Source organism: Bos indicus, chromosome 12 (genome assembly GCF_029378745.1).
Source record: "Bos indicus isolate NIAB-ARS_2022 breed Sahiwal x Tharparkar chromosome 12, NIAB-ARS_B.indTharparkar_mat_pri_1.0, whole genome shotgun sequence".
Taxonomy (NCBI): domain Eukaryota; kingdom Metazoa; phylum Chordata; class Mammalia; order Artiodactyla; family Bovidae; genus Bos; species Bos indicus.
Window position 1 is genome coordinate 80,981,555 of NC_091771.1, and position 27,158 is coordinate 81,008,712.

Below are 27,158 nucleotides of genomic sequence, written 5' to 3' on the forward strand. Positions count from 1 at the left end.
GAGTCAGACAAGACTAATGACTTCACTTCACTTTGCTTCACTTTTACTCTTTAGGTTATACATTTTTTTTTTTTTAAGTTTAAACACTGTACCACAAGCAAATATCACAGTGGTGCTTAGAAAATCCAAAGGGCAATATTTAAAAAAATATATATTTCTGTTTTTGTCCCTTTAAAGTTATTTATTAAGTGCATTCATGCTCAGTTGCTGAGTTGTGTTCTGATTCTTTGTGACCCCATGGACGAGGTAGCCCATCAGGCTTCTTCTTCCATGGGATTTTTCAGGCAAGAATGCTGGAGTGGGTTGCCATTTCCTCCTCCAAGGGATTGCCTAATTAAGTAGGTATTCCCAATTTAGTAAATTTTAAATGGAAAGTTTATTTATTTCCTAAGATTATAGAATGTGTAAGTGATAGATATTAAATTCTATCTTAGGTCTTTCTGAACCCAGAGCACAAATTCTTAACTTTTATCAGAGACTGCCTTATTGACTTTAGTTCCTTTAGTGATGAAAGCTTACTCCTTACCATGGCAGTACGTTCCATCAGAGTGAACTACTCTGATGTGTGTAATATTATTTATTACAGTATATTAAACTGTTTCCCTGTACCTCTTGCCTATTAATTCTGATTATGTCAACTGTGCTATAAAATGGCAAAGTTAAAGCAAGTTTGCTATATCCTTAAATTGTAAGATTATTGAGTTTCTGACATTTTTGGCTGTGTAATTCCCAGGCTCTGCATATTTTTGACACTGCTTTATTGAGAAAAAAATGTCTTAAGACCTGAATATGTTTTCCAAAAGTGAATGTAAAATGTATGGCTAAAAGTACACCTAATTATCGATAGGGCTTTATTTTTTACGAAACATTTAGTTACATAGATAAATTATGTTTAGGATTTTACTTGTATATTTTTTTAATTTAAAATATTTTTATTTTAATATACTTTTGATGTTAGAAGACTTAAGAATAGTACAAACTGTCTTTGTTTTTTTTTGCAAGAACAGTTTGAGGAAAAGTTGCTCACATGGTATTAACAATAGCTTCAAATTTAAATATACATGTACACATATATCCTCATATATGGATACTCTTACGTATATACTCAATGTTCTTTCTAATGTTTCATCATTTGGAAAAATTAATATTGGCAGATTCAGAAATAAAGAATAATTAAGAAATAAGTAGAAAATATTGCTTTATAGTTTATTTTTTCTTCACTGTAAAAGGTTAGCTCATTGATAGAAATGTATTGTTTATTGTTACATGGATTCATTATTCAATTTGTAAAATAAATTTTCTAATTATCTCTGGTGTGGAAAGAGAGTCCACACTTGTTTCAAATCAATTTAATTAGCACTCTTGAACTATGAAGGAAGTGATATATTCACTCACACTTTTGAATTTTTTAAAGTGACAAAACCAAGCAAGAATTTAAAAGTGATGAGGATTTGATTCCACGTTTTCCCTCTTTGCCCAAATATAGTTTATCTTCGAGAAACTTCCTATAGAAATGTTTCTCCGATTGTATCAGCTCTTTCTCTGGTAAATAGCATTTGTTGCTTTGTCTATCCTTTGACATTTATCTCATAGAGTATTTCCTGGTGAATTACAATTGCTTGTGCTTAGGACCTAGAATGGAGTCATTAATTCAGTACCAAACAAGTATATGCCTGGATGTAATAGGATTTTTTTTTGTAATTTTTAATTGGAGGATGATTACTTTACAATGTTGTATTGGTTTCTGCTATACAACAACAGGAATCAGCTGTAAGTATACATATATCCCCTCCCTCTTGAACCTGCCAAGTACCATCCCATCCCCCCACCTCCCCAGGTCATCACAAAGCACCAGGCTGAGCTCCCTGAGTTATACAGCAGCTTCCCACTGCTGCTGCTGCTGCTAAGTCGCTTCAGTCGTGTCCGACTCTGCGACCCCATAGACAGCAGCCCACCAGGCTCCCCCGTCCCTGGGATTCTCCAGGCAAGAACACTGGAGTGGGTTGCCATGTCCTTCTCCAATACAGGAAAGTGAAAAGTGAAAGTGAAGTCGCTCAGTTGTGTCCAACTCTTAGCGACCCCATGGACTGCAGCCTACCAGGCTCGTCCGTCCATGGATTTTCCAGGCAAGAGTACTGGAGTGGGGTGCCGTCGCCTTCTCCGGCAGCTTCCCACGAGCCAACTGTTTTACACATGGTAGTGTATGAACAGCAACACTACTCTCTCAACTCGTCCCACCCTCTCCTTCCCTACCTTGTGTCCACAAGTCTATTCTGTACATCTGTGTCACTATTCCTGTCCTGCAAATGGGTTCATCAGTAGCATTTTTCTAGATTCCCCCGTATGTGTTAATATGTGATATTTGTTTTTCCCTTTCTAATTTACTTCACTCCGTATGACAGACTCCAGGTTCATCCAACCTCACTATAACTGAGTGAGTTTTTCTTTCTTTTTATGGCTGATTTTTGTTTGCAGAATCCCTAAACTTTGTGAAGCAAGGTGCCACCCACTATCTGGCCAATAGATTTACCAGCTAGGAAGATGGAGATTTCTTTTCTCCTTTATATTGCCTCATTTGGGATTGACCACATTGATTAATTACGTAAGCTCCACATTTCCAAACCCATTCATTCTCTGTTGTTGTTGTTTAACCTTAAAACTATTGCTTAGTTTCTGAGTTATACTGGTAAGTGAGTGTGATAATGGCTACCTACTTTAGAAAATTTTTGTTAGAAATAAGTGAGTTGAGTAATGTTAGTCATTATAGAAACTAATCTTAAGGGTGAAATAATGAGATCATCTTACTTCGAGGTCTAATAGACTTCCTCTGTGATATTCTCCGCAAGACCTTGGGAAAGCTCTACAGAAAAGTGAGCTCTGCTGCTGCCATATCGCAATTTCAATTTTAGACAGACAACAGAAAATGATATAAGTGCGCCATTTGTTCAAATGCCTTTCGTGCATGCTCGGTCACTAAGTTGTGTCCAACTCTTTGAGACCCCCATGGACTATAGCCCGCCAGACTCCTCTGTCCATGGAACTTCCCAGACAAGAATACTGGAGCGGCTTGCCATTTTCTCCTCCGTGTGATCTTCCCGACCCAGGGATCGAACCCTCAACTGTTGAGTCTCCTGCATTGGGAAGCAGATTCTTTACCTTCGGCCCAAAGGTCTGTGATTGATTACTTCAATCCTTGTATACTAAGAAAACATGAAAGGAAGGATTGACATTTATCCTCGTTTTTAAAAAGTCACCAGCATCTCTTCCTTGACTAGCTGAAGTAGCATCAGTGTAGCTTGAATTATAAGACATCCTCCTGCTCACTTTGAAGCAGTAGGTGAAGGTGCCTCTTCCCTTTAAATTTGTCTGATGGAAGATGACTTTATTCTCACACACGAAATATTTGTACTTAGATGAAATGGTACAGAATATTATAGTTCTCGAGTGTTTAATTCCTCCTTGTGGAAATTTCAAGGGAACTTCAGATGCATTTGGCAGGAGCTTTTCCTGGTGCAATCAGGTTGCTATGGTAAACCTATTATTTTAGGCGAAGGACGACTGTGTTAGTGAAGTGCTAATCTCTTTTCTGTTTTATGTGAGCCCCTAATTACTCTCCCACTGTTGAGCCTGTATGCAAGTGTGGTTTTGCCGTTTTAAAAAGTAGAAGAAAATAAGGTTGTAGAGAGTGTAACTGCTGCTCCCAAGCTGGCAGGTGCCTTTGATGATGTTGCTCTTCTTAAATCATCTCATTCTGGATCAGAAAATATAGTTAATTTTTTTTTGGAGAAATAGAAAGAAATGGATTTTATGTGAGTTATTGAAATTACAGCTTCTCAACATGTTTTTAAATTAAATATGTAAATACTAATATCTATCACAGATATTATACAGTTACAGATCCCACCTACAGTTCAGTTCAGTTGCTTAGTCGTGTCTGACTCTCCTCGACCCCATGGACTCCAGCAGGCAGGCTTCCCTGTCCTTCACCGTCTTCCAGTGTTTGCTCAAACTCATTTCCGTTGAGTGAGTGATGCCACCCGACTATCTCATCCTTTGTCATCCCCTTCTCCTTCTACCTTCAATCTTTCCCAGCATCAGGGTCTTTTCTAAGGAGTTTGCTCTTCGCATCAAGTGGCCAGAGTACTGGAGCGTCAGCTGCAGCATCAGTCCTTCCAATATTCAGAGTTGATTTCCTTTAGGATTGACAGCTTTGATCTTCTTGCTGTCCAAGGGACTCTCAACAGTTTTCTCCAGCACCACAATTTGAAGCATCAATTCTTCAGCTTTCAGCCTTCTTTATGGTCCAACTCCAATGTCTGTACATGACTCCTGGAAAAACCATAGCTTTGACTATGCAGACCTTATTCAGCAAAGTGATGTCTCTGCTTTTTAATATGCTGTCTAGACTGGTTATAGCTTTTCTTCCAAGAAGCAGGTATCTTCTAATTTCGTGGTTGTAGTCACCATCTACAGTGATTTTGGAGCCCAAGAAAATAAAGTCTGTCAGTGCATGAATCCACCCACAGCCTGAAACAAAGAGATCACTACTTAGAGTAGGGCTCAGGCATGTATTTAGTAAAAAGCTTGCATTTAGTGATCTACTAATGGTGTGGACTAAGTACTGTGGGATTAGATAGAACACTGCATTCTGACAGGTGACTAAACTAATCAGGGAGGACAAGGGAGGGTTTATGGAGAGATTAAATTTAAATAGGCTAGTGAACACTAGGTTGAATTTTATAGAGAAAGTTGTAGAATATACGGCCAGTGAAGTGTAGAAATTTAAAGCCCTATGGGGAGTTCCCTGATGGTTCCACGGTTAGGACTCCGAGCTCTCACTGCGAAGGGCTGAGGTTCAATCCCTGGGTGGGGAACTAAAATCCCACATGTTGTGAGGAGCAACCAAAAAAAGTTTTTAAAACCTCACATGCTATAATATTCTGTTTTGTTTATATACCATAATTTTATTAATGAGTCTGGATCTGATAGATATTTGTGTTCAATCTTTTGAACTATGACTAAGTAATAGATATTGAGTAAATTAATTAATTCTTCCTCAAGTGAAAAATAAAATAAACACATATGCCAGTAGTGTGTTCATGGTTGTCAAAGAAACCAGTAATACGTAGTCAGGAATTAAATGGTCACCATAAACACATGTACCCTCAAACTTAAGAACTGATGCTGCCCTGGTAACCGGGAGTGGATTATGTCTCAGGAATGGTGTGACTGGTGTTTCCCACGTCTGTCTGCTGTGGACTCGTCAACTACGCTCACTGCTGCTGTATGTAGTTTGCCTCTGTCCACAGCCTGGATCATAGTTGTCATTCACGCATCTACCCATGAGAGGGCCAGTGTGTTCATGCAGAGCAGGCAATATTATGCACAGCTCAGAAAATCTGGGTTCTAACACCAACACGGCTACATGGCTAATGTCTACTTTGCTAACCTTCAGCAAGTCATTTAGCCTCAGTGTACTTGAGTTTCCTCGTCTCTTAAATAAATTGTAGAGACTCATGGATCCTTATGACATTTTACAAAAAAATAAATGCATGCTGGTATGTATTTTTCCAGGGACAGATCCGGGGTCTACCAGTTAGAGTTCTTGATTGCTAATAAAGGTCACCAACTTCATTCACTGAGATGAAAAAATATTTTATTCCAAGGGCTTAGGCTCAGAGTGGACAGCTCGCTCACACAACAAGCCAGGGAAGCAAGGCACTGCCACGAACCAGCCATCACTTTGGAGCGTCAGCCTCCACGCCCCTGGAGGCTCGTGGCTCTGCTGTCACACTTGCCACTCTGCCACAGTCCCCGTGCCTTGCTCTCACCCTCAAGAATCCAAGCCCTGGCCAAGGGTGTCTGGTGTGTCCCTGCTCGGTCCACCAGTCCCCTGGAAGAGGGGTATCATTGCGGGAGGGGGAGGGCTCTGTCTCCTGCTGAACTCAGCTCTGCCTCCAAGTAGAAAGACGGGTTGAAGGGAGGCCAGAAGAGCACTATCTATTGCTGTATCTTTCATCAGATTCTCAAAGGGACCATGACCCTGACACTTCTGCCAGAAAAGATTATGAATCACTGTGTTAGACTATCTTTAATTACAACGCTGAAGTGATACGACTCTAAATACTAATTTTTCTTTTTCCTATCGTATCCCAGCTCAGAATTTCTTTAGCATGACACAAATGCAGTAACAGAATGACTAACAGCATTGCAGGGTCAGCCCTGAAGTATCTTATGATCATTTCAGTGGGTGTGTAATTATGATGGTTGGGATAACGACAGGGAGCTAACAGATGTCTTGGAGTAGTCACTCGGCTGAATTTCTGGCAAACCAGTCCCAATTCCTCAGAAAAAAAGAACTGTGCTTTCTCATACAGCCTCCTGGAGCTCTGTGATGATATATTAAGACACAATATGGCCGAATGTTTAGAGGCAAACTTGAAGCATGATGGGAATAGATATAAATTTGGAATCTATCCCTTGAGAGCTGGTTCAGCAGAGAAAGTTACTTGGCCTCAATATGTCTCCATCTCCTGTTTAGTAAAATGATAGTCATAATGTTAGTGCATGTGTGGTATCATGAACACAAAAGGATGGAGTTGAAGAAATTATAGTGTTTGAGGCATAGTTATAGCTCAGGAAATAATGATGAAAGTCATAAGGAAAATAATTAAGAAATTCCCAAACTGTGAACCAAACTCAATTCCAAAACAAGTTTCTACTTTTAAACTTTAAGTCAAGGTTAATAAGGATATTTAGGACATGAACTCTCACCCACGTCCCATGTTAAGATGAATTCTGTGAACTCAAAAACTCACACCAAATCAGCACTAAAATATCATGTTGAAATGTATCCATGAGAATTTTTTTTTGCTTATGTGGCAGACAGACCCAAATTAAAAATATTTTTAATGACTATATTAGTTCAAATTGTGTCAGAATAAATAAAGTTGATTCAGTTATGTTAAATGGTCTCCTCATAGTGGAATATGAAACATCCAGGGAGTTTCATCACTGAATGAGTCTTCAAAAAGGAATGAAACAGAACATGGAAAGTAGAAAACAGGAGTCACCTACGAGCCAGGAGTTGTCGCTTCAGCTCCAGCTCAACCTCCTAGGCATTTATGCTTGACTTTCAGCTTGAGCTTAGGGATGTAGGAGAAGGTATTTGCTGAATTGTTAGCAGACAAAGACTAGATACCGATCCAGGAGGTCTGGTCTAATCAGGTGCTTGTTTTCCTGAAAAGTCTTCCTGATTCTGTGAGTCTCCTAATGAGCGTGTTTTCCCTGTGTGTTTTGCAGGTAAGTGTGAATGTGGCAAGTGCACTTGCTACCCGCCGGGAGACAGCAAGGTGTATGGCAAGACATGTGAATGTGACGATCGTCGCTGTGAAGACTTGGACGGCGTGGTCTGTGGAGGTGAGCAATTCTCACAGCTCTCTGCCTGCAACCTGCGTTATCTGCTTTTCTTATTCTGCTTCTCCTTTAAAAAAAAAATTCTGTTAAAAAGAAGATATACAAAAAGCCATATACAGTTAGCATATGGTAGTGGTGATGGTGGTTTAGTCGCTCAGTCGTGTCCGACTCGTGCGACCCCATGGACTGTAGCCCACCAGGCTCCTCTGTCCGTGGGATTCTCCAGGCAAGAACACTGAGTGGGTTGGCATTTCCTTCTCCACAATTAGCATATACATATATGCATATACATACACAATTAGACCTATACAATTAGTCATATACAACTGGGTTGGTAATGACCACGTACTCTGAATTTATTCCGTGTGTATGTACGTGAAAGGACACAGCATCCTATCAGTAAAAGAAGACAGACACTAAACCAGATTCTCTGAAGACGGAAACGGTTTGCTTCAACCAAGCAGTTTCCAGCTTTTATTCCTCTACTGATAAAAATTGATCCGGGAAGAATCACCTGAGACTTGAAAAGAGAAAAAAAGTAAAATACACTCCAAGTTAATTACACAGTAACAAGAGATACACGCTCTGTTTTCATAGTGAATCTGAGACCCAGACACAAGCTTGTTACTGTTAGTTGCTCAGTCATGTCCAGCTCTTCGCAACCCCATGGACTCCTCTGTCCATGGGATTCTCCAGGCAAGAATACTGCAGTGGGTTGTCATTCCCTTCTCCAGGAGATCTTCTGACCCAGGGATCAAACTTGCGTCTCCTGCATTGCAGGCAGATTTCTTACCGTCTGAGCCACCAGGAATAAGCAACATAGAGGAAGAATGAGGCAGATAGGGGGTCATTACAAAGGTAATACTGCAAAAAGGAGAGTCACAGGGATAGAATGTTGCCAGTGTCCACATGAGCTTCATCCAGGGGAGGGGATGAGGGTCAGCATGGTTCCATTTCAGTCTTGCAAAGATCCATATTGTAGAAGGTGCGTGCTGATTATGGCCCCTCCCAGGTTTCTAGGACAATTGAGGTGAACCGAACCTAGAATCACACAAACAGAATATAATTCTATCTCTTTAAGATAATTCAGTTCAGTTCAGTCGCTCAGTCGTATCTGACTCTTTGTGACCCCATGAATTACAGCACGCCAGGCCTCCTTGTCCAACACCAACTCCCGGAGTTCACTCAGACTCACGTCCATCGAGTCAGTGATGTCATCCAGCCTCTCATCCTCTATTGTCCTCTTCTCCTCCTGCCCCCAATCCCTCCCAGCATCAGAGTCTTTTCCAATGAGTCCTCTTTCAGTATCCTGTCATTTTACCTTTTCATACTGTTCATGGGGTTCTCAAGGCAAGAACCCTGAAGTGGTTTGCCATTCCCTTCTCCAGTGGACCACATTCTGTCAGACCTCTCCACCATGACCCGCCCATCTTGGGTGGCCCCACGGGCATGGCTTAGTTTCATTGAATTAGACAAGGCTGTGGTCCTAGTGTGATTAGATTGATAATTACCATAATGAATTGGGTATTGTTATTGGGGGGAAAGCCCCCACAGGCACATATAAGTGAGGAGAGCTGACCATCCATCTCTGTCATCTCTCTGACCACCACGTATGGCTGTCTAGCAACTCTCTCTCTAACCAACTATAAAACACTTGGAATTTCACCAAAAGTATTTTCCTCTTTCCTTTTTCTGTGAACCAAGGGAAAAGGCCCTTTTTAATAACTGTTGGGCCGGGTGTTTTCTCTCCCGGTTCCCATGACAGCCATCCTCAGAGATTGTTCCTCCTACCCTAGTCTCACAAACGGAAAAGTGAGTGAGGTTTGAGGCGTTAATGTCCCATCTCTGCAAAGTGCCAGACCCACGGTAGGAGCTGTGCAGTTTAGTTCACAGATCTCTTGCTAAACCACAGTTTTCCCGAGAGTGACATACAACTGTGTGTACTTTATGTCAATATTACTTTTAGTTTAGATTTTCCCTTTACTTCTAGTAGTCATCAGAAATATCTAAACAGACTATAGTCCCTTTTATTGTTGTCATTAAGTACCTGATATAGTACAGACCTGTTACATGTGCATACCCATAAAATAATGAATCCCCCTCCCCCCAGTGAATCTCTCTTTCTCTCCAGCTTTGGGGAGGAAATCAAGATAAAACGAATCTATATATCTTCTTGTTAGATGAGATCAAATGTTTACTAGGTAAATGAGAAAACATCTCACAGTGATAGCTTTTTAATTTTTGACTCTCCGTGTCTCCACTTGGTCCATCTACCCAGAGTTATCTGTGCCCTGGGGGTGGGGTGGGGGGTACTGACTCCCATTAGCCAAACCCGTAAATGTACAAACTAAACATCAATGACTTGAGGCTATACAATCAGAAATGTAATTGCCCTAGAGACTAGAATTTTTGTAAAAAAAACGATGAGAAGTCAGAATCTGAGATTAAGATTTGAATGCAAGTCATCTATTGGAAGGGGATTCCCAGGTGGATTCCCAGGAAGGGAATCCCAGGATTCCCTCCTGCCAATGCAGGAGGCACAGGAGATATGGGTTCCATCACTGGGTTGGGAAGATCCCCTGGAGGAAGAAATAGCAACCTGCTCCAGTATTCTTGCCAGGAAAATCCAAGGAACAGAAGAGCCTGGCAGGCTGCAGTCCATGGGGTCACAAAGAGTTAGACATGACTGAGCATGTGTGAGCATGAGAGATTATTGGAAAAGGAAATGAGTTACCGGTAGGAAAGTGGGAAGACGTGACAATGGAGAGGGCAGCCAATGAAGACCATGCTATCAACCCAATTACTGCTTCGGTCAATTGGAGCTTAATCCCAGTTCAGAGGAGGAAACTCTAGAGGTCCGAGTAAAGCACACAATTCTATCATCAGTCATGGGTTGAGGATTGCTTCTAGGAGGCGTTAATTCCCAGGCCACATCCAGCTTGTCCCACAGGTACCTGATCAGAGCAGGCTTCGGTGGCTGGAGTAAACCTCTGGGCAGAGAACCTCAGGGGGTGCTGAGTGAAAGTCATCTTAACAAGAAGGATGGTGCTGCTGGGACACCCCCGCAGAAGGGCCCCCAACTCTCCTGCCAGGTGGTCTGTCCTTTCTGAAGTGCAGATTCTCATTCTTTGACATGGTCTACATGTTGCTGATCATCCAATCCACCCCCTCTCTGGTTGTATGCAGGATGAAGCACAGTAGATTAGGCAGTAGCTGGAGATGTGTTGATCTATTAATAATCTTTATTCTCCTGGTAGAACCTTGGCTATGATTTTCAAGATCCTTCCTCTCATATTTAGAGATTAATTCCTAGGTGGTCGATCTTCCCCAATATAGATGATATCGGAACGTAATTACCCGAGGATGAATGTGTTTCAGGGTTGGGGAAAACACTGCTGCTACCTCTGTGTGCCCTGCCGCGTGTGTACTCGTTCAGTCATGTCCCACTCTTTTGCGACCCCATGGCCTGTAGCCCGCCAGGCTCCTCTGTCCATGGGAGTTTTCAGGCAAAAATACTGGAATGGGTTGCCATTTCCTCCTCCAGGGGATCTTCCCATCCCAGGGATCAAACCCGAGTCCCTGACATCTCCTACATTGGCAGGCGGATTCTATACCACTGGGTGTGTCTGCTAGCACCTGACACACACTAATCAGATAAGCATAGCATCTTTGACCTGTATAACTGGATGGATTCTATCAGTGCTTTTTCTTAAATGGTAGCAACCCGCTCTGCAAAATCACCTGTGCATTTAATTTCATGTTTTACTGACCAAAGGATCTCAGAACACTTTTCAAGTATGTAAAGGAAACACACCTTGGAAATTTCCCTTGAAAATATTTTATGTTGTTGTTCTTTTTTAAAAAAATATTTATTTATTTGGCTATATCAGGCCTTAGCTGTGGCGCACGGGCTTTCTAGTTATAGCACGTGGGCTCCAGAGCATGCAGGCTCCGTAGTTGTGACCTGGAGGCTTAGTTGCCTCACGACATGTGAGGTATTAGTTCCCGAACCAGGGATCAAACCCATGTCGCCCACATTGGAAGGTGGATTCTTGACCACTGGACAGCCAGGGAAGTCCCCGTGTGGTTGTTCTTAAATTTCACTTTGATATTCGAATAACGTCCTTGAGAGAATTGGGGTTAGGATGATACCGTTAATTTAAAAGGTGTCTGTGGATAACGACGCTCAATTTCACTTACCTTCTCCTGCTTTCTCCGAGCTCTGCACCCCAGGTGACAGCATGAATCCTTACATTCTGGCACAGATTTTGCACTGGAGCCAGTGCACACATCTGTACACATTCCAGTGGGTAGTGGTTTTGCTTTCCTTTTCGTTCACTTGTGAATCTTCACTATGATGGTGGCTCAATCCTACTGCTTGGAGGAGGTTAGTTCCAGGAGAAGGGGAGATGTCCGCATCAGCGGTCAGCTCATGTGTATCCATAGTGACTTCTAGCTAGAAATGCTGCACATCATTTCCAGTCCACACTGATGCTCTGGAAGTGTTCCCCAACAAGATAAGTCTAGTCTTGGTATTCCTGGTGCCTATGGTCTATAAAGGGGCTTCCATAGTGGCTTAGATGGTAAAGGATCTGCCTGCAATGGAGACCCAGGTTCGGTGCCTGGGTTGTGAAGATTCCCTAGAGAAGGGAATGGCAACCCACTCCAGTATGCTTGCCTGGAGAATTCCATAGAGGAGGCTGGTGGCTACAGTCCAGGGGATCGCAAAGAGTCAGACATGACTGAGCAGCTAACACACACATGGTTTATAAAGGTGCCATGCACAGGGAGTTGGCAAATACTGACTCTTGAGGGAAATATGGGGCTAGCTAGGATCCCACCTCTGCTCCTGGCATTTTCAAAAACCAATCAGTACATAACCTTTTTCATGTGTGTTTCTATGTGAAGACATACTGGGTCACATGTAGTTGATTCACTGACATGGAGCTCATGGCCAGCAGCCCTGTAACTCATGCCTGAACGAAGATGCTTTGGCTCACAGGTTTCTCCCTAAGGTAGGACCTCACAGCCTTTTTGCACTTAGGAACACTGGCTAGCACTTCAGCACTGTACTTGGAAGCCATCAAAAACATCAAGATCACCAACGGAAGGTGCAAAAATGCGAAGAGTCTAGCACCTCCTATACTGGGAAAAGCACACTGGTCTTCAGTGTAAGAACTGAGCCAAGAAGGCAGAACGTGACCTTCTTTGACCTTCGCTGGGAGTGTGAACCTTGCACACCTCCATTTTTCACCATTTGCCCTGTGTTCTCAAATGCCCTGGAAAGCTTTTTGAGTGTTGATTTTCAGGAATACAAATAAATTTTAGGGAGTAGGCAAGTTCTCAAATATGAATCTTCAAATAATGAGGATCAAGTGTAATTCATATTCTCACTGGAAACATCACTTCCCATGTGAGTTTTGCACTTGGCCTTAAATTATGATTTCTTTAAGACAGTTGTGGAAGGAATTGTTTGAGCCTTGACTGTTATAGGGGTTCCTTGGTAGCTCAGCGATGGCAATACCACCCTGAACACACCTGATCTCGTCTGATCTTGGAAGCTAAGCAGGGTTGGGCCTGATTAGGACTTGGATGGGAGCCTGCCTGGGAATATCAAGTGCTGTAGGCTTTGGGCTTCCCTGGTGGCTCAGATGGTAAAGAATCTGCCTGCAATGCAGGAGACCTGGGTTCTATCCCTGGGTTGGGAAGATCCCCTGGAGAAGGAAATGGCAACCCACTCCAGTATTCTTGCCTGGAGAATCCCATGGACAGAGAAGCCTGGCAGCCTATAGTCCATGGGACCGCAAAAAGTCAGACACAACTGAATGAGTAACACTGACTATTATAATCTTGAATTTAATTATTTATTTATTTATTTGGCTGCACCTGGCAGCATGTGGGATCTTAGTTCCCTGACCAGGGATCGAACCCATGTCCCCCTGCTTAGAAGCATGGAGTCTTAACCACTGGAACACCAGGGAAGTCCCTTGAATTTCATTTTTTTTTCTCTGCTGTTCTCTGGAAAGAAATTACAAGGGACATGCTGCTAATTAACAAGTTTGAACATACAGTAATTCCAGTATTAAAATATATGGCATACTAGACCCATTGATAAGGAGACCACAAGTTCCCTTCACAAACATTTATGTAAATGTAATTTGCTGTTTAGAAATATAAATGGCAAATTATAACATCAGTTAAGTCTACAGACATGAGGCTCTCTTGGTTCCAACCTTGGCCAGCCACTTATTCCCAATATAACCTGAGGCAATTTACGTATCCCATTTCTCTTACTTATAAAAGATGATTATATGTCTCTTGGAGGGTTATTGTGAGAGTGAATGAGTTAATGCATATAAAGCACTCAGGGTCGTATCCAGCACATGTGTCACAAGTAGATATAGATATTACTGCCATTAGTGTTGTGTGTGTGCTAAGTCACCTCCGTCGTGTCTGACTCTTTTCGACCCTATGGACTGAAGCCCACCAGGCTCCTCTGTCCATGACATTCTCTAGGCAAGAACACTAGAGTGGGTTGCCATGCCCTTCTCTGGGGATCTTCCCAGCCCAGGGACGAACCCACATCTCTTATGTCTCCTGCATTGGCAACCTGATTCTTTACCACGAGCGCCACCTGGGAAGCCCATCATTAGTGTTATATACACATATAAAAGATGAAAGAGCCAGTTCAGGTGGAGTTTATGCTGTGGATTACTGTAAACTATGGGACATAGACCAGAACTCATGTTTGCTTATTAATTCTGTTTTATAACAGTTTATTCAGAATGATAACTGTCTGCTTTTTTCTTTGCATAAAGCCGTCTTTATCCTCACACTTGACATTAAGCTACCAAATCAAAGTGGCCACATGCATCTCAGGAGTGTTTTTAGTGGCTCTTACTCAGCAGGGTACCTAGAGGGAAGCATCTCATGGGTTTGCAAGCGTGAAGTAACACAAATAAGATGACACTGGCCCTTAAGGTTCGAACCACCACATGCATCGCCAGTTTCTGTATTCCTGAAAATCCCCATTATCATAAGAAAAGATTATCTTATTTCATATTATCCCATCATGTATATAGCACATAACTAAGTCAGCAAATACTCATTGCATACTTGTTCATGTAATGAGCGTCACTGCCTCTCAGACACAAGCATGCCTGTAATTTCTCCTAGACACCTTTACCTCTGACCTGTCTGGTTGCATTCCTCTTGGTTCAGTCTTTTTTTTTTTTTTTTTAAACATTTTTGTTTGAAACTGACTTTTAAGCAGAACACTTAGTTTACTTTTAAAAATGTATATTCATTCATTTGGCTGCAGCAGGACTTGGTTGTGAAGTGTGGGGTCTTTCCTGGAGGCACACAGGTCCCCTCGTTGTGGCGCCCGCTCTCCAGAGCGCTCAGGCTTTGGTAGTTGTAACCCGCAGGCTCGGTTATTCCATGGCACATGGGATCTTAGTTCCCCGACCCGGGATCGAACCTGTGTCCCCTGCGTAGCCTGGTGGATTCTTAACCACTGGACCACCAGGGAAGTCCCATCTTGATTTAATCTTTAACCCATGGAAACTTGCTCTGTCTCCCACTATTCTGCCTAACTGACTCTCTGGGATTATTCATAGTTCCCAGTTGCCCAAATCTGAGGTGCCATGCAGTTCTCATTCTGCGTGGCCACTTTTTAGCATAGGGTCGTGGTTACTCTGCTTTCGATTCCTCTTGACATGGTCTTCTCCCTGGGTCTCAGAAGCACCTTACCCCGTTTCTTCTCTCTCTTCTCTTGTAATCACTTTATCTTATCTCTCAGAGGCAGAAGGAAGCTGTTGGTTTTTTTCAGTTGCTAAGTAATGTCCAATTCTTTTGTGACCCCATGACGGTAGCCTTCCAGGCTCCTGTGTCCATGGGATTTCCCAGGCAAGAATACTGGAGTGAGTTGCCATTCCCTTCTCCAGGGGATCTTCCCAACCCAGGAATCGAACCCACATCTCCTGCTTGGCAGGCAGATTCTTTATCAGCCACTGGGGGAAGCTCTCAGAGCCTGCCAATAAATCTTAGCATTTCCCTATAAATTGCATTTGGATGTCTTTTCTGCTGACTGTTTGCTGCCCTTGCATAACCTCAGCTTCTTCCTGTTTTCTCTTAAGGTCAGTGTCTCCCAAGATGATTTCTTAGCATCGTTCCCTCCTGGCTTCATACTCTTCAAATTCAAATTACTTATTTCCAATATGGAAATTCCTCCATATTCTGCATGGTTGAAACTGACATAATCATTTATTTTTTCTTTAATTCAGGAAATATTGTTGAGCCCCCACTGTTAACCAGCACTGGGGATTTCATGATGAATCTATTAGAGTTGATGGTCACACTTGAAGGGTGGCATTGACAAAGAAAGGACAGTGAGGCGGATGGTCTGAAAGGAGAAGCACTAATTCACTGAAAAGATACATGATAGGGGATTTGGCATAGACTGGAGGCTACAGACACCTTCGCGAATGTCTTAATATCTGGTCAAAACTATACGATGCCTAATATGTGCTTGTGTGTGCGTGTTAGTTGCTCAGTCATGTCTGACTCTTTGCGACCCCATGGACTGTATGTAGCCTGCCAGCCTCCTCTGTCCACGGAATTCTCTAGGCAAGAATACTGGAGTGGGTAGCCATTCCCTTCCCAGGGATCTTCCCAACCCAGAGATTTAACTCGGGTCTCCTGTGTTGCAGGCAGATTCTTTACAGTCTGAGCCACCAGAGAGGGGAACTAATATGTGCTTGAAATGTATTAATCAGCTAAACATCGTGACCACCACATTTGGTAATCAGGTCATAATATTTAGCCAGATGAGGGGAGGTGGATTGACCCAGGAGTCACAGAACAAAGTGTGCTTAGGCATATGGCAGAAAGAGAGGATGACACGGTCAAGGAATTTTTGAGAACCAAAGAGAAGCTCTGTGTGATAGATGATAAGATAGCAAAGAGGACAGAATATGATAGATTTTGTAAACACGTTCTTGATTTGAAAGCCTTTACTGTGGCTTAGCTGGTAGAGAATCCGCCTGTAATGTGGGAGACCTGGGTTCGATCCCCTGGTTAGGAAGACCCCCATGGAGAAGGGAAAGGCTACCCACTCCAGTATTCTGGCCTGGAGAATTCCATGGACTGTATAGTCCATGGGGTCACAGAGTCAGACACGACTGAGTGACTTTCACTCTCACTGAAAGACTGATCGGAAACCATAGAAGCGTTTAAACAAGACAATAGCACAATCACTCTGTTTACCAAGTACCCCTGGCTGCCAGGCGAGGTCTGGATTGCTGGGAGGAGTGTGTGTGTGTAGGGTTGCTGGGTAAATGTGATTTTAGGAGATGAGTCCTGGTGAGAGATGCAGGCAGGTTAGCTAGATTTAGGACAGTAAGGATGGAAAACCTGTGATGTATTGGATAACATACTAGAGACAACATGACGACAGGCTCCTGAAACCTTCGACTCACTGCAGGGGACTCGGCCCTCTGTTAGACCCCTCCTCCAGCTCCCCAGAAACAGATGAGTATGGTGGATGCCAACCAGGCCACGTGGCTCATGGCAATGTGACCTATGGCTGATAAATTTCAACTAGATTGGGAGGGATTAAGAATGAACTGTGAAAGTCTTATGGGAAGGCCATGCTTTTCTGTGAGTGTTGTGTCTCAGCCAATAGGCATGTCTCTTGAGAATTTCCTGGAAGCTGTGCTTAAGGAATCATTGGAAGAGATTTTGGGCTCCTATGGGGCATAAGACTTCTAAGCCAGAGAAGCCTCAATATCTGTGCAATGTGGAGTTCATCTCCAGGCATCTGAACTGCATTAACCTGAAGTAAAGGTTATCCCCAGACCGCAGTATAAAGCTGTTATCCTCATGAACTGCTGTAAGGATGCCCATGGAGAGGAAAGCTGACAGGATGTGGTTCCTGTCCCATCCCACATACCTCCAAGGAGACCAGTGTCAATTGTCGATCTAAATGTTTAGTTGAACCTGACAAGAGTGCCCCCCACCCCACCGGGAGTAAAATTCCTGTTTATGGATATTCATGATTGAAAGACATGAGTGAGGGGCAGGGTGACTTGTGGGGTGACTCACAAGTTTCTGGTTTGAGCAGTCAGATGCGTGGAGGAGACTATGTTTTTTTTGTCTTGTTGTCTCCATTTATTGAAAAAAAGAACGCTTTCTTCACAGAGGGCATTGGGAGTATAGAGTCTTAGCCACTAGACCACCAAGGAAGTCCCAAATACATCTGTTTTAGATTTCTTGAAGCACCAACTACAGAATGTTTAGGAAGTTGATGTCATATAAACCAGCAGTTCTGTGCCTAGAGGAAAGAGTGGCAGTTACTTTGTTCAAAGAATTTAGTTTCCACATCCTGTGGCCAGTCCTAAAGGAAATCAACTCCGAATACCCACTGGAAGGACTGATGCTGAAGCTGAAGCTCCAGTACTTGGGCCATCTGATGTGAAGAGCTGATTCATTGGAAAAGACCCTGTTGCTGGAAAAGACTGAGGGCTGGAGGAGAAGGGGACAACAGAGGATGAGATGGTTAGATGGCATCACCCACTCAGTGGACGTGGATTTGAACAAATTTCAAGAGATACTGAAGGACCGGGGAGCGTGGCATGCTACAGTCCATAGGGTCGCAAAGAGTTGCACGTGACTTAGCGACTGAACAACAACATCACGAGGCAGCCCATGGAGAACAAATCCTACCGTGAGGCACTCGTGAAGCTCACTAGCATCATCCCTCTGGTATGGCTTCAAAAAGCAAAATTGACATCGCTAATCTGGGTAATTTTCTCAGTTCACTGCCAGACCCTGAGTCATAGTATCTCTGACCTTGCATCTGGAGGGCTGGACAAGAAGCCCAGATATCTAATGTGTGTGTGGCCAGAGATCAAAATTCAGATCCCTGACTCCAAAGCTGGGACTCCCTGAGCATTTCTGCAAACAAGTAAAACCCCAAATAATGTAAACCTACTTAGTTAGGGGGCACGTGAGAACTAACAGGCAATGATGTCCATCCACCTTTCCAACAAAAATAGGACTTCCCGGAAGGCTCAGCACGGGAAGAATCTGCCTGCAATGCAGGAGACACAGGAAATGTGAGTTCGATCCTTGGGTTGGGAAGATCCCCTGGAGAAGGAAATGGCAACCCACTCCAGTGTTCTTCCCTGGGAAATCCCATGGACAGAGGAGCCCTGCAGGCTGTGGCCAAATGAGTCACAAAGAGTCAGAAACAACTGGATGGCTAAGCACCGACAAGTACCAACATTAACGCTGCAAGTGATTAAACCAATTCTGGTAGGCTGGGATCAGTTAGCAAGCATTCCTGAAGGTGAATGTAAGCAATTGCATAATTTTAAGCAGTTCAGTTTGGATTACACCAAAATTACAACCTGAAAATGAGGGTCATGAGAGTGACTGGCACAGAGAGAGTCAGCACGAAGACTATGCCTCGCTTAATCAACTTAAACTGGTGAGCAAAGTGATGGTTCAGTGGTAAAGAATCCACCTGCCAAATTCGATCCCTTAGTCAGGAAGATCCCCTGGAGAAGGAAATGGCAACCCACTCCAGTGTTCTTGCCTGGAAAATCCCATGGACAGAGGAGCCTGGCGAGCTATATAGTCCATGGAGTCGCAAAAGAGTTGCACAAGACTTAGTGACTGAATGGCAACAAGCAGTGTTCAGTGATCGTAGACTGATGTGGACCTTCTCAATTCTCTATTAATGACAAAAATATTATGTGATCTACACATGCATGGATTTTTTTTTTATCAGATCTCACTACTGAGAAAAAAAGCTTTGGCTGGAGTGATAGTCCCTGGGATGTATTTGTATTTTAGTGACACTAGACTTTAAGATTTCATAAGGAAAATGTATCTATGTGTTGGCTCTTATATGTTTAATTGTTCCTCGTGGCTCAGACAGTAAAGAATCTACCTGTAATGCAGAAGCCCCGGGTTCGATCCCTGAGTCAGCAAGATCCCCTGGAGAAGGGAATGGCTACCCACTCCAGTATTCTTGCCTGGAGAATTCCACGGACAGAGGAGGCTGGTGGGCTACTGTCCATGGAGTTGCAAAGAGTCAGACATGACTGAGGGACTCACACTTTCACTTTCAAGCTTAACCGGAGAACTCCCTCTGGTACTCCGTATATCCAGGATGAGAAGAAGAAGTGGACTGCTTACTGCTTTCCTTTTTCCTCTCAGCTCCTGGAATGAGCCTATGAGTCCAATTTAAGGAACAAGAAAGGATAATGAAGAGCCACCTCTTAATTACACAATCAGTTCACATTTCTTCTAGGAATTCTTTGGTTCGTAGCTGCAATTTGAAGATGATCAGGCAGCCTGAGAGTATGACTGCAGTAACACCTCCGCCGCCCGCCCCCAGGCACTCCTGGACTTATGTTGACGGTCCAGACCACTGACTCAGGCCACGCCTTTCTTAGCTGGATGATCTGAGTGGCATCGTGATTGTCTCCTTGTCTCTGAATTACATCTTAAAACCGCAAACCCCTTTCCTGAGCTTGTACATGTGCCAGTGTTGGGAGGCACCCTGCCGGCCCGTAGGCCTTGTAATTGCCCAGCCTGGAGACAGTGGCAGAGACATCAGTGGATTATTGGACAAGGAGTTGTTTTTTATATGTTTATTTGTCTATTTTTGACTGTGTTGGGTCTTAGTTGCGGCTGACGGGATCGTCTGACGTGTCCCGGGCTCAGTAGTAGCAATGAGCTGGCTTAGTTGCCCTGCAGCATGTAGAATCTTAGTTCCTTGGTCAGGGATCAAACCTGAGTCTCCTGCATTGCAAGGTGGATTCTTAACCCCTGGACCATCAGGGTAGCCCCTGGACAAGAGAATCTTGCAAGTCCACAACAAAAGTTCCTGGAGCAACACCCCACCCATCATATGGCAGGTGGCAGGACATGGCAGCAATCTTTGGTATTCCGGGGAGGAGGAGCTTAACATTTACAGGGGGAATTGAGATCATGCTGGCTCATCATTACCGGAGAGACCAGTGGCTGGGGCAAGAGGCAAGCACATAAACCGTTACTGATTCAGTGTATAATTAAGAGGATTGGATGGTCATATGAGTGAAGCAGAGACTGGTTGAGCAGGGAATGTGCAGAGAGCAAGGGAACAGCCATCTTGAGTGGCCTGACTATATAGCCAGTTAGGACTGTGTTCAGCGATAAGTAATGACACAAATAAGCCTGCCGGTTGTCACTTCGGGGTTGGATGGATGGCAGGGTGACTGCCTAAGAGCCATCAACGTCCCACACACCTTCTCTCTTCCCTCCCACTCTGCCCTTTCATGCCCATTGAAAACCTCCTGTTGTGCCATCTTTTAGGAAAGAAGAAAGGGAAAAGAATAGGACAAAGGGCAAAGGATATGCGCTAGCTGAGTCTGTCTCATTTTCTTTAGATGACAATAGCTTTCCTGGAAACTTTACCCAAGGGATTTTCTTTTTTATCTCACTTAATAGAGTTAAGTCCTAAGGGCAACTCTAGGTCAAAAGGAGCCTGAGTAATCAAATATTTTCCAGATGAACATATCAGCATCTCCATGAAAAAAATGAGGGTCCTCCTATTATTAACAAGGTGAAAAGAATATTGGGCAGACAGTATGTATTAATAGTAGCTGATGCAATTAGATCCATTCACGTGGGCCAGTTACTTAATTGAGCACCATCTTTACAGTGTATTAAGAAAATGTGTCTCAGAGCCAATGGATTCATTGGAAATGTCATTGTCTAGAACATCACCGCTCAGGAGTATTTTCAAAGATAATGGGAATGTTCCATATCTGTCTTTTTCAACACAGTAGCCGCTGGCCATGTATGGCTGTTAAACACTTGAAATACGACTAGCGCGGCTGAGAAACTGAATTGTAAATTTCATTGAACTTTAATAAATAGTCACGCTGATTAGTGATCACTACATTGGACAACACACATCCAGAACGTTCTTGGTGAATATTTTGGTGTAGGCGAAGGGAAGAGAATAGAAAGAAAAATCATGGTTGTGGGGTTGGGGGGAGGGTCTGCCAGATGCCAGGAGAGGGTGAATGGCCTTGGAAATGAAAATCAAATGGAAAGTTGCTCACCTGTATGAAGACTTGGGAAGCCAAGTGAAGGCAGATTTAGTAGACTTCAAATGTTTCATTAGGCTGGTTCTCCCTACAGGTTCTAGAATGATCTATTACACGCTTATTACATAGATAGGGCTTCCCTGGTGCCTCAGTGGTTAAAGAACCCACATGCCAATACAGGAGATACAGGTTCGATCCCTGGATCCGGAAGATCCCCTGGAGTAGGAAATGGTACACACTTCAGTATACTTGCCTGGGAAATCCCATGAACAGAGGAACCTGGAGGGCTGCAGTCAATGGGGTTGCAAAGAGTCGGACACGACTAGGGGACTGAGCATGCATGTACAAATCACAGATAACATCACTGTGAATTCTACCCCCAAGGAGAGATGCCGTTCTCCCTGAATGTGAATAGATTATTCTCCCAGTTCTGCCACCCCTGGGTGTTCCACACATTGGCCTGGGTCAACAGAATAGGGCAGATCTGGCAAAAGTTGACTGAAACTACTCTTGTGCTTTTTATCATCTTTTTTTTTTTTTTAACTCTGACTTTCAGTATGATTCCACTCAGTAGGTCTCCTTTATGAAATATTCTCCTTGTTATTTTACAAGACAACATAATCATATTTTTCTCCTTCTTTCCTGGATAATCCTACTTGTCTGGCTTCTCCCTTCTACCCTACCATAAATATCAGATTTTCTCAAGATTTACTTCTTCCTAAGTGGGCTCATTGACTTCCAAAGCTTTAAATGCCATCTCCTTTGGGAGACTGCAGCATGGACAGCCCTAGTGCCAACTGTCCTCGAATGCCAGATCTGTGTCAGTTGCTTATTGACCTCTCCTTGGTTGTCTTAAGAGCATCTCAGCCACACAAGGTTCAAAATGGAGCTGATGTTCTGCTCTCAGCTCTCCCTCCTGCAGTTCTGTTGTCTATTAGGCTGCATTGTTAGAGAACCCGGTCTTTCTCTCCCTCACCTGCCATGTATAATCCAGCAGCAAGTGCCATAGGCACCCCCATCAAAGGAGATCTCAGCCAGCTCTCCCTATCGGCATTGGCATCAGCCTTGTTGAAGCCTGCATCACCCTTCGCCTGGGCTCTGCAACACCCTCTCACTTTCCCCATCCTCACCGCTTCCCAACACACCAGAATCTCTCTCACCCAGTTGCCAAAATGTATTTGCAAACTGTAAATTATAACACATCACTCTCTTGCATAACACCTGTCTATGATTTCCCCTTCCTCTTAGAATAAAATCTAAATGCCTTACCAAGGATGAATACTTTGCTATGTTCTGATTCCTAAATATTTCTCCAACTTTATTGTTTTTTTTTTCCATTTTTCTTCCTCATTAGTCTTCAAATACACTGCCTTTTTTCCCCCCACTGCCTATAACATGCCAGCTCTTTCTTATTCTGAGAATTTTCATTCGTTTTTCCAGAACATTGACTGTCTAGCTCCTTCTCAGCCCATGGGTGTCAGAGAGCTGATTCCTCCAGTTAATAATGTTCTCTCTGCCATATATACCACCACCCTCTTTAATTCTTCCATTGCTCAAGTGTATTTGTTCCCACGTTGTTATTTGTTTTCTTCCCAGCAGACTGTAAGCCCCTAAGAGTGGAGCTGGTACAATACCTGGTGCACAAGAAAAAAGTTTTTGAATGGATGACCAAATTATTAGTTTAGAAAGAAGATAGTATTAAAAGCTTTAAAATTTTTTTGAATAAAGAGAAGTCATGTAAATGGCAAAACGTTTAAATACCGTTGGGCTTCCCTTGTAGCTCAGTTGGTAAAGAATCCGCCTGCAATGTGAGAGACCTGGGTTTGATCTCTGGGTGGGGAAGATCCTTTGGAGAAGGGAAAGGCTACCCACTCCAGTAATCTGGCCTGGAGAGCTCCATGGACTGTAGAGTCCATGGGATCACAGAGTCAGACACGACTGAGCGACTTTCACTTTTAAATCCCAATGCATTTTGACCATTGTCTGGGCAAGATGCCAACCTGACTATATGGAAGGGTGTGATAAATAAGCTAATAAATGAAAAACGATCTCCTATTTCCTTGCATGTAAATTATATATTAAATTACTTGTGGTGAGGAGCCATTTATTCATTCTCAATAATATCCTAAATCAAGAGCAGAGTGTCTTTTTCTGGCATAGAGATTAAATTATTCCATTTATGTGAAATGATGGTAATGCTTACTCACCCAGAGTCAGTAAGAAACATAAACATTTGAAAAGTCCAGAGCTTCATGAGATTGATACTAAAAGCTCTTTCTTGTCCTCCTCCTCCTCCTTCTTCTCACCACACGTTATCTACCTTCAAAGGTGCTTCCCTGGTGGCTCAGATCATAAAGAGTCTGCCTGCAATTCGAAAGACCTGGGTTCCATTCCTGGGTTGGGAAGATCCCCTAGAGAAGGAAATGGCAACCCACTCCAGTATTGTGGCCTGGAGAATCCCATGGATGGAGGAGCCTGGCAGGCTACAGTCCATGGGGTCACAAAGAATCAGACACGACTGAGCAGCTTTCACATACATACACATTAAAGGTGGATAACTTGTTCTGAGCTTCTAAAGTAGACTTCACTTTAAGTAGACTTTTGTTTTATTGGGGAAGTCAAGATGGAATCAGTTCCATAACTGTTACTTGAGTATGTAACTGTTACACAGATTTGCTAACTTCATTCCACTCTACAGGATGTAGATAAAACAGAGCCATCTAAGAGCTGTCTGTTGACTTTGAACAACCAGTTATTAACCAGATGACCTGCAAACATGTCCTGGATTCGGTTTATGATTGTCAGTTGGAATTTGTGGGAAAAAGATAAGAGAATTTTGTTGAAAGAAACCTCACTCTACAAGTGTTTTTGGAGGATCCCCTGTGTATAAGGCAGAGTACTTGGTACTCTGAAGACTACAGTAATTTATCAGAAGTGATTCCTTCTGTCAAAGAGTTCTGTCAGGTAACAGGTTTATCTGATACATAACTGCATATCACAAGGTGGAAGAAAAAAAGTTGCACTGTAGAGTTGAAAAATAAGATGGTGTAGAAATTCAGAGAAGATGAATTTCACTTGGGGATATTAGAAAAATCTTCCAGAGGCAGTCATTGCCCCTGTGCTTTGAAGATTCAGCAGGATCTGGTTGTATAGAGTAGATAACTATCTTGGCAAAGTCATGAAGTCAGGAAAACCCCAGAACTACATAGGGAAGGATGAGTGGATCAGAAAGTGTATGGAGGGGACAGGAAGTAAGGTTGGAGAAGCAGCTGGGGCTCTATTTTAGGAACCTAAGACACAGAAGGTTAGACTGGGTGAACTTCTTCCCATTAGCATTAGGGAGTCACATAGTCCTATATCTCAAAGCTATGTCGTGAGTAGAGTTGTTTTATAGGAAGCTGGGAGCCAGAACACTGGAGGAAGACATGATCTAAGGTTTCTCAAAGGTTTCTGATGATGATGCATGTACCTGCTAAGTTGCTCAGTCATGTCCGTCTCTTTGCACCCCTAGGGACTATAGCCCTCCAGGCTCCTCTGTCCATGGGGATTCTCCAGGCAAGAATACCAGAGTGGGTTGTCCTGCCCTCCTCCAGGGGATCTTCCTGACCCAGGGATTGAACCAGCATCTCTTACGTTGCCTGCATTGGCAGACGGGTTCTTTACTACAAGCGCCACCTGGGAAGCCCTCTGATAGTGATAGGAGTGCAGATTTCAGGGGTTGTTTCAACAGAATCTGGCAACTTCTTAGATGAGGCGAGTGAGAGAGATCGAAATATGATCCAAAACATTTTGAACTGGTTGACCAGCAGAGTTGGTCTGCTTGAACGGGTGAGCTACATAGAAAAATAGCTTTTAGAAAGAAAATTATGTCTCCAGGTCTCCAGGTAGCTTTTGGATGTTAGTAGAACACAATGTGTGAAATCCCAAGTGCGGAACTTAGGAGAGATTTAAGGGCTGGATCGCTGTGGTTAGCTAAAATCCTATGATTTGATGAATTTTTCAAGAGAAGATGATTAAGGCTGGACAGTCAGGGGATTCCTACATTGATCCGGTCAGGCAAAAAGTAGAGGAATAAATAGACAAGGGAGGAGTGTTGAAAGGATAAGGCAAGTTCAATGTCATGAAAACCAACTTAGGAGAGACTTTTTAAAAGGAAAGTACCCACGAATGTCAAATGTATACCTTACAACTATGCAGCTATTTAAAAAGACAGGGATTAAGAAAAGTCTCTTAGATGTCTCAAATTGATAGTCATTGTCTGTTGGCTTTTTAAGAGTTACACTCTATTTTTTAAAAAATCTTTATTTCCTTAGTGGCTGTGCTGGGTCTTTGTTGCTGCCCAGGCTTTCTCTAGTTGTGACGAGTAGGAGCTATTCTCGAGTTGGACTGTACCAGCTTCTCACTGTGCTGGCTTCTCTTGTTGCTGAGCTTGGACTCTGGAGCACAGGCTTAGTAGTTGTGGTGCTCAGCCTTAGGTGCACGTCGAATCTTCTCAGATCAGGGATAGAACCCGTGTCCCCTGCATTGGCAGGCGTATTCTTAACCCCTGGACCACCAGGGAAGTCTAGTAGTCAGGGTTTATTTTCCATAATGAAAGGTATAGGCATTGTGACATGTGGAAAATGAGGAAACGCTGAAATTAAGGAAAACTGGAGTCAGGTTCTAATCCTGTATGGTTCTGTGATTTGAGGCAAAATTATTTAATCATGTATGGATATGAGAGTTGGACTATAAAGAAAGCTGAGAACTAAAGAATTGATGCTTTTGAACTGTGGTGATGGAGAAGACTCTTGAGAGTCCCTTGGACTGTAAGAGATCCAACCAGTCCATCCTAAAGGAGATCAGTCCTGGGTGTTCATAGGAAGGACTGATGTTGAAGCCGAAACTCCAATACTTTGGCCACCTGATACGAAGAGCTGACTCATTTGAAAAAACCCTTTTCAAAAGACCCTTCCCAAATGGTGGGAAAGATTGAAGGCGGGAGGAGAAGGGGATGACAGAGGATGAGATGGTTGGATAGCATCACCGACTCAATGGACCTGAGTTTGAGTAAACTCCAGGAGTTATTGATGGACAGGGAGGCCTGGCATGCTGCAGTCCATGGGGTCGCAGAGTTGGACATCACTGAGTGACTGAACTGAACTGAACTGAACTATTTAATCTCTCCAAGCCTTAGGTTCTTGACTATAAAATGGTGATAATGCTTGACTCAATGGGCTATGGTGAGATGCAGTTCAATAAATTAGTGTATGGACAAGAAATAGGCCTGTTAATCCAGGTCTCTCTCAAATTTTCCTCCCAGTTGCTTTTGATTCACTTCCAGATAGTCATGTGTTATGGGGAGCCATCACCTGCATTCATGGGTAGTTAGGTTCTATAAGTCTTAATAATTAATTGCAAGCAATTAAATATTGGCCACCAATCCCTCCTTGGGCAGACCTGAGTGTAGGAGGAGGCAGATGGAATATGTTTTGGGGATCCTGCCAGAGCGAATGGTCAAGGCAGAATGGTCTCAAGAGATCAGAGGGCCTGACCAGTTTGGATGATGATTTGATATGTCCCTGGAATGTAGGGCAGGGACCACCATGATTTTTCATTAGATTTTTTTTTTTTTTTTTTTGCATTTTCACATTTGAT

At 43.2% G+C, this 27,158-nt stretch overlaps 1 protein-coding gene and 1 pseudogene across 2 annotated transcripts in view; both read left to right on the forward strand.

Annotated features, from left to right (window-relative positions):
• The window catches only part of ITGBL1 (integrin subunit beta like 1), a 236,027-nt gene that overhangs the window by 199,864 nt on the left and 9,005 nt on the right, over positions 1-27,158 (forward strand). For both annotated transcript variants that reach the window (XM_070800449.1, XM_070800450.1), the window contains one exon: positions 7,303-7,419. In XM_070800449.1, coding sequence (XP_070656550.1) covers positions 7,303-7,419 — 117 coding nt within the window. The remainder of the gene's footprint in view (positions 1-7,302; positions 7,420-27,158) is intronic.
• Positions 12,927-13,045, forward strand: LOC139186292 (5S ribosomal RNA; annotated as a pseudogene).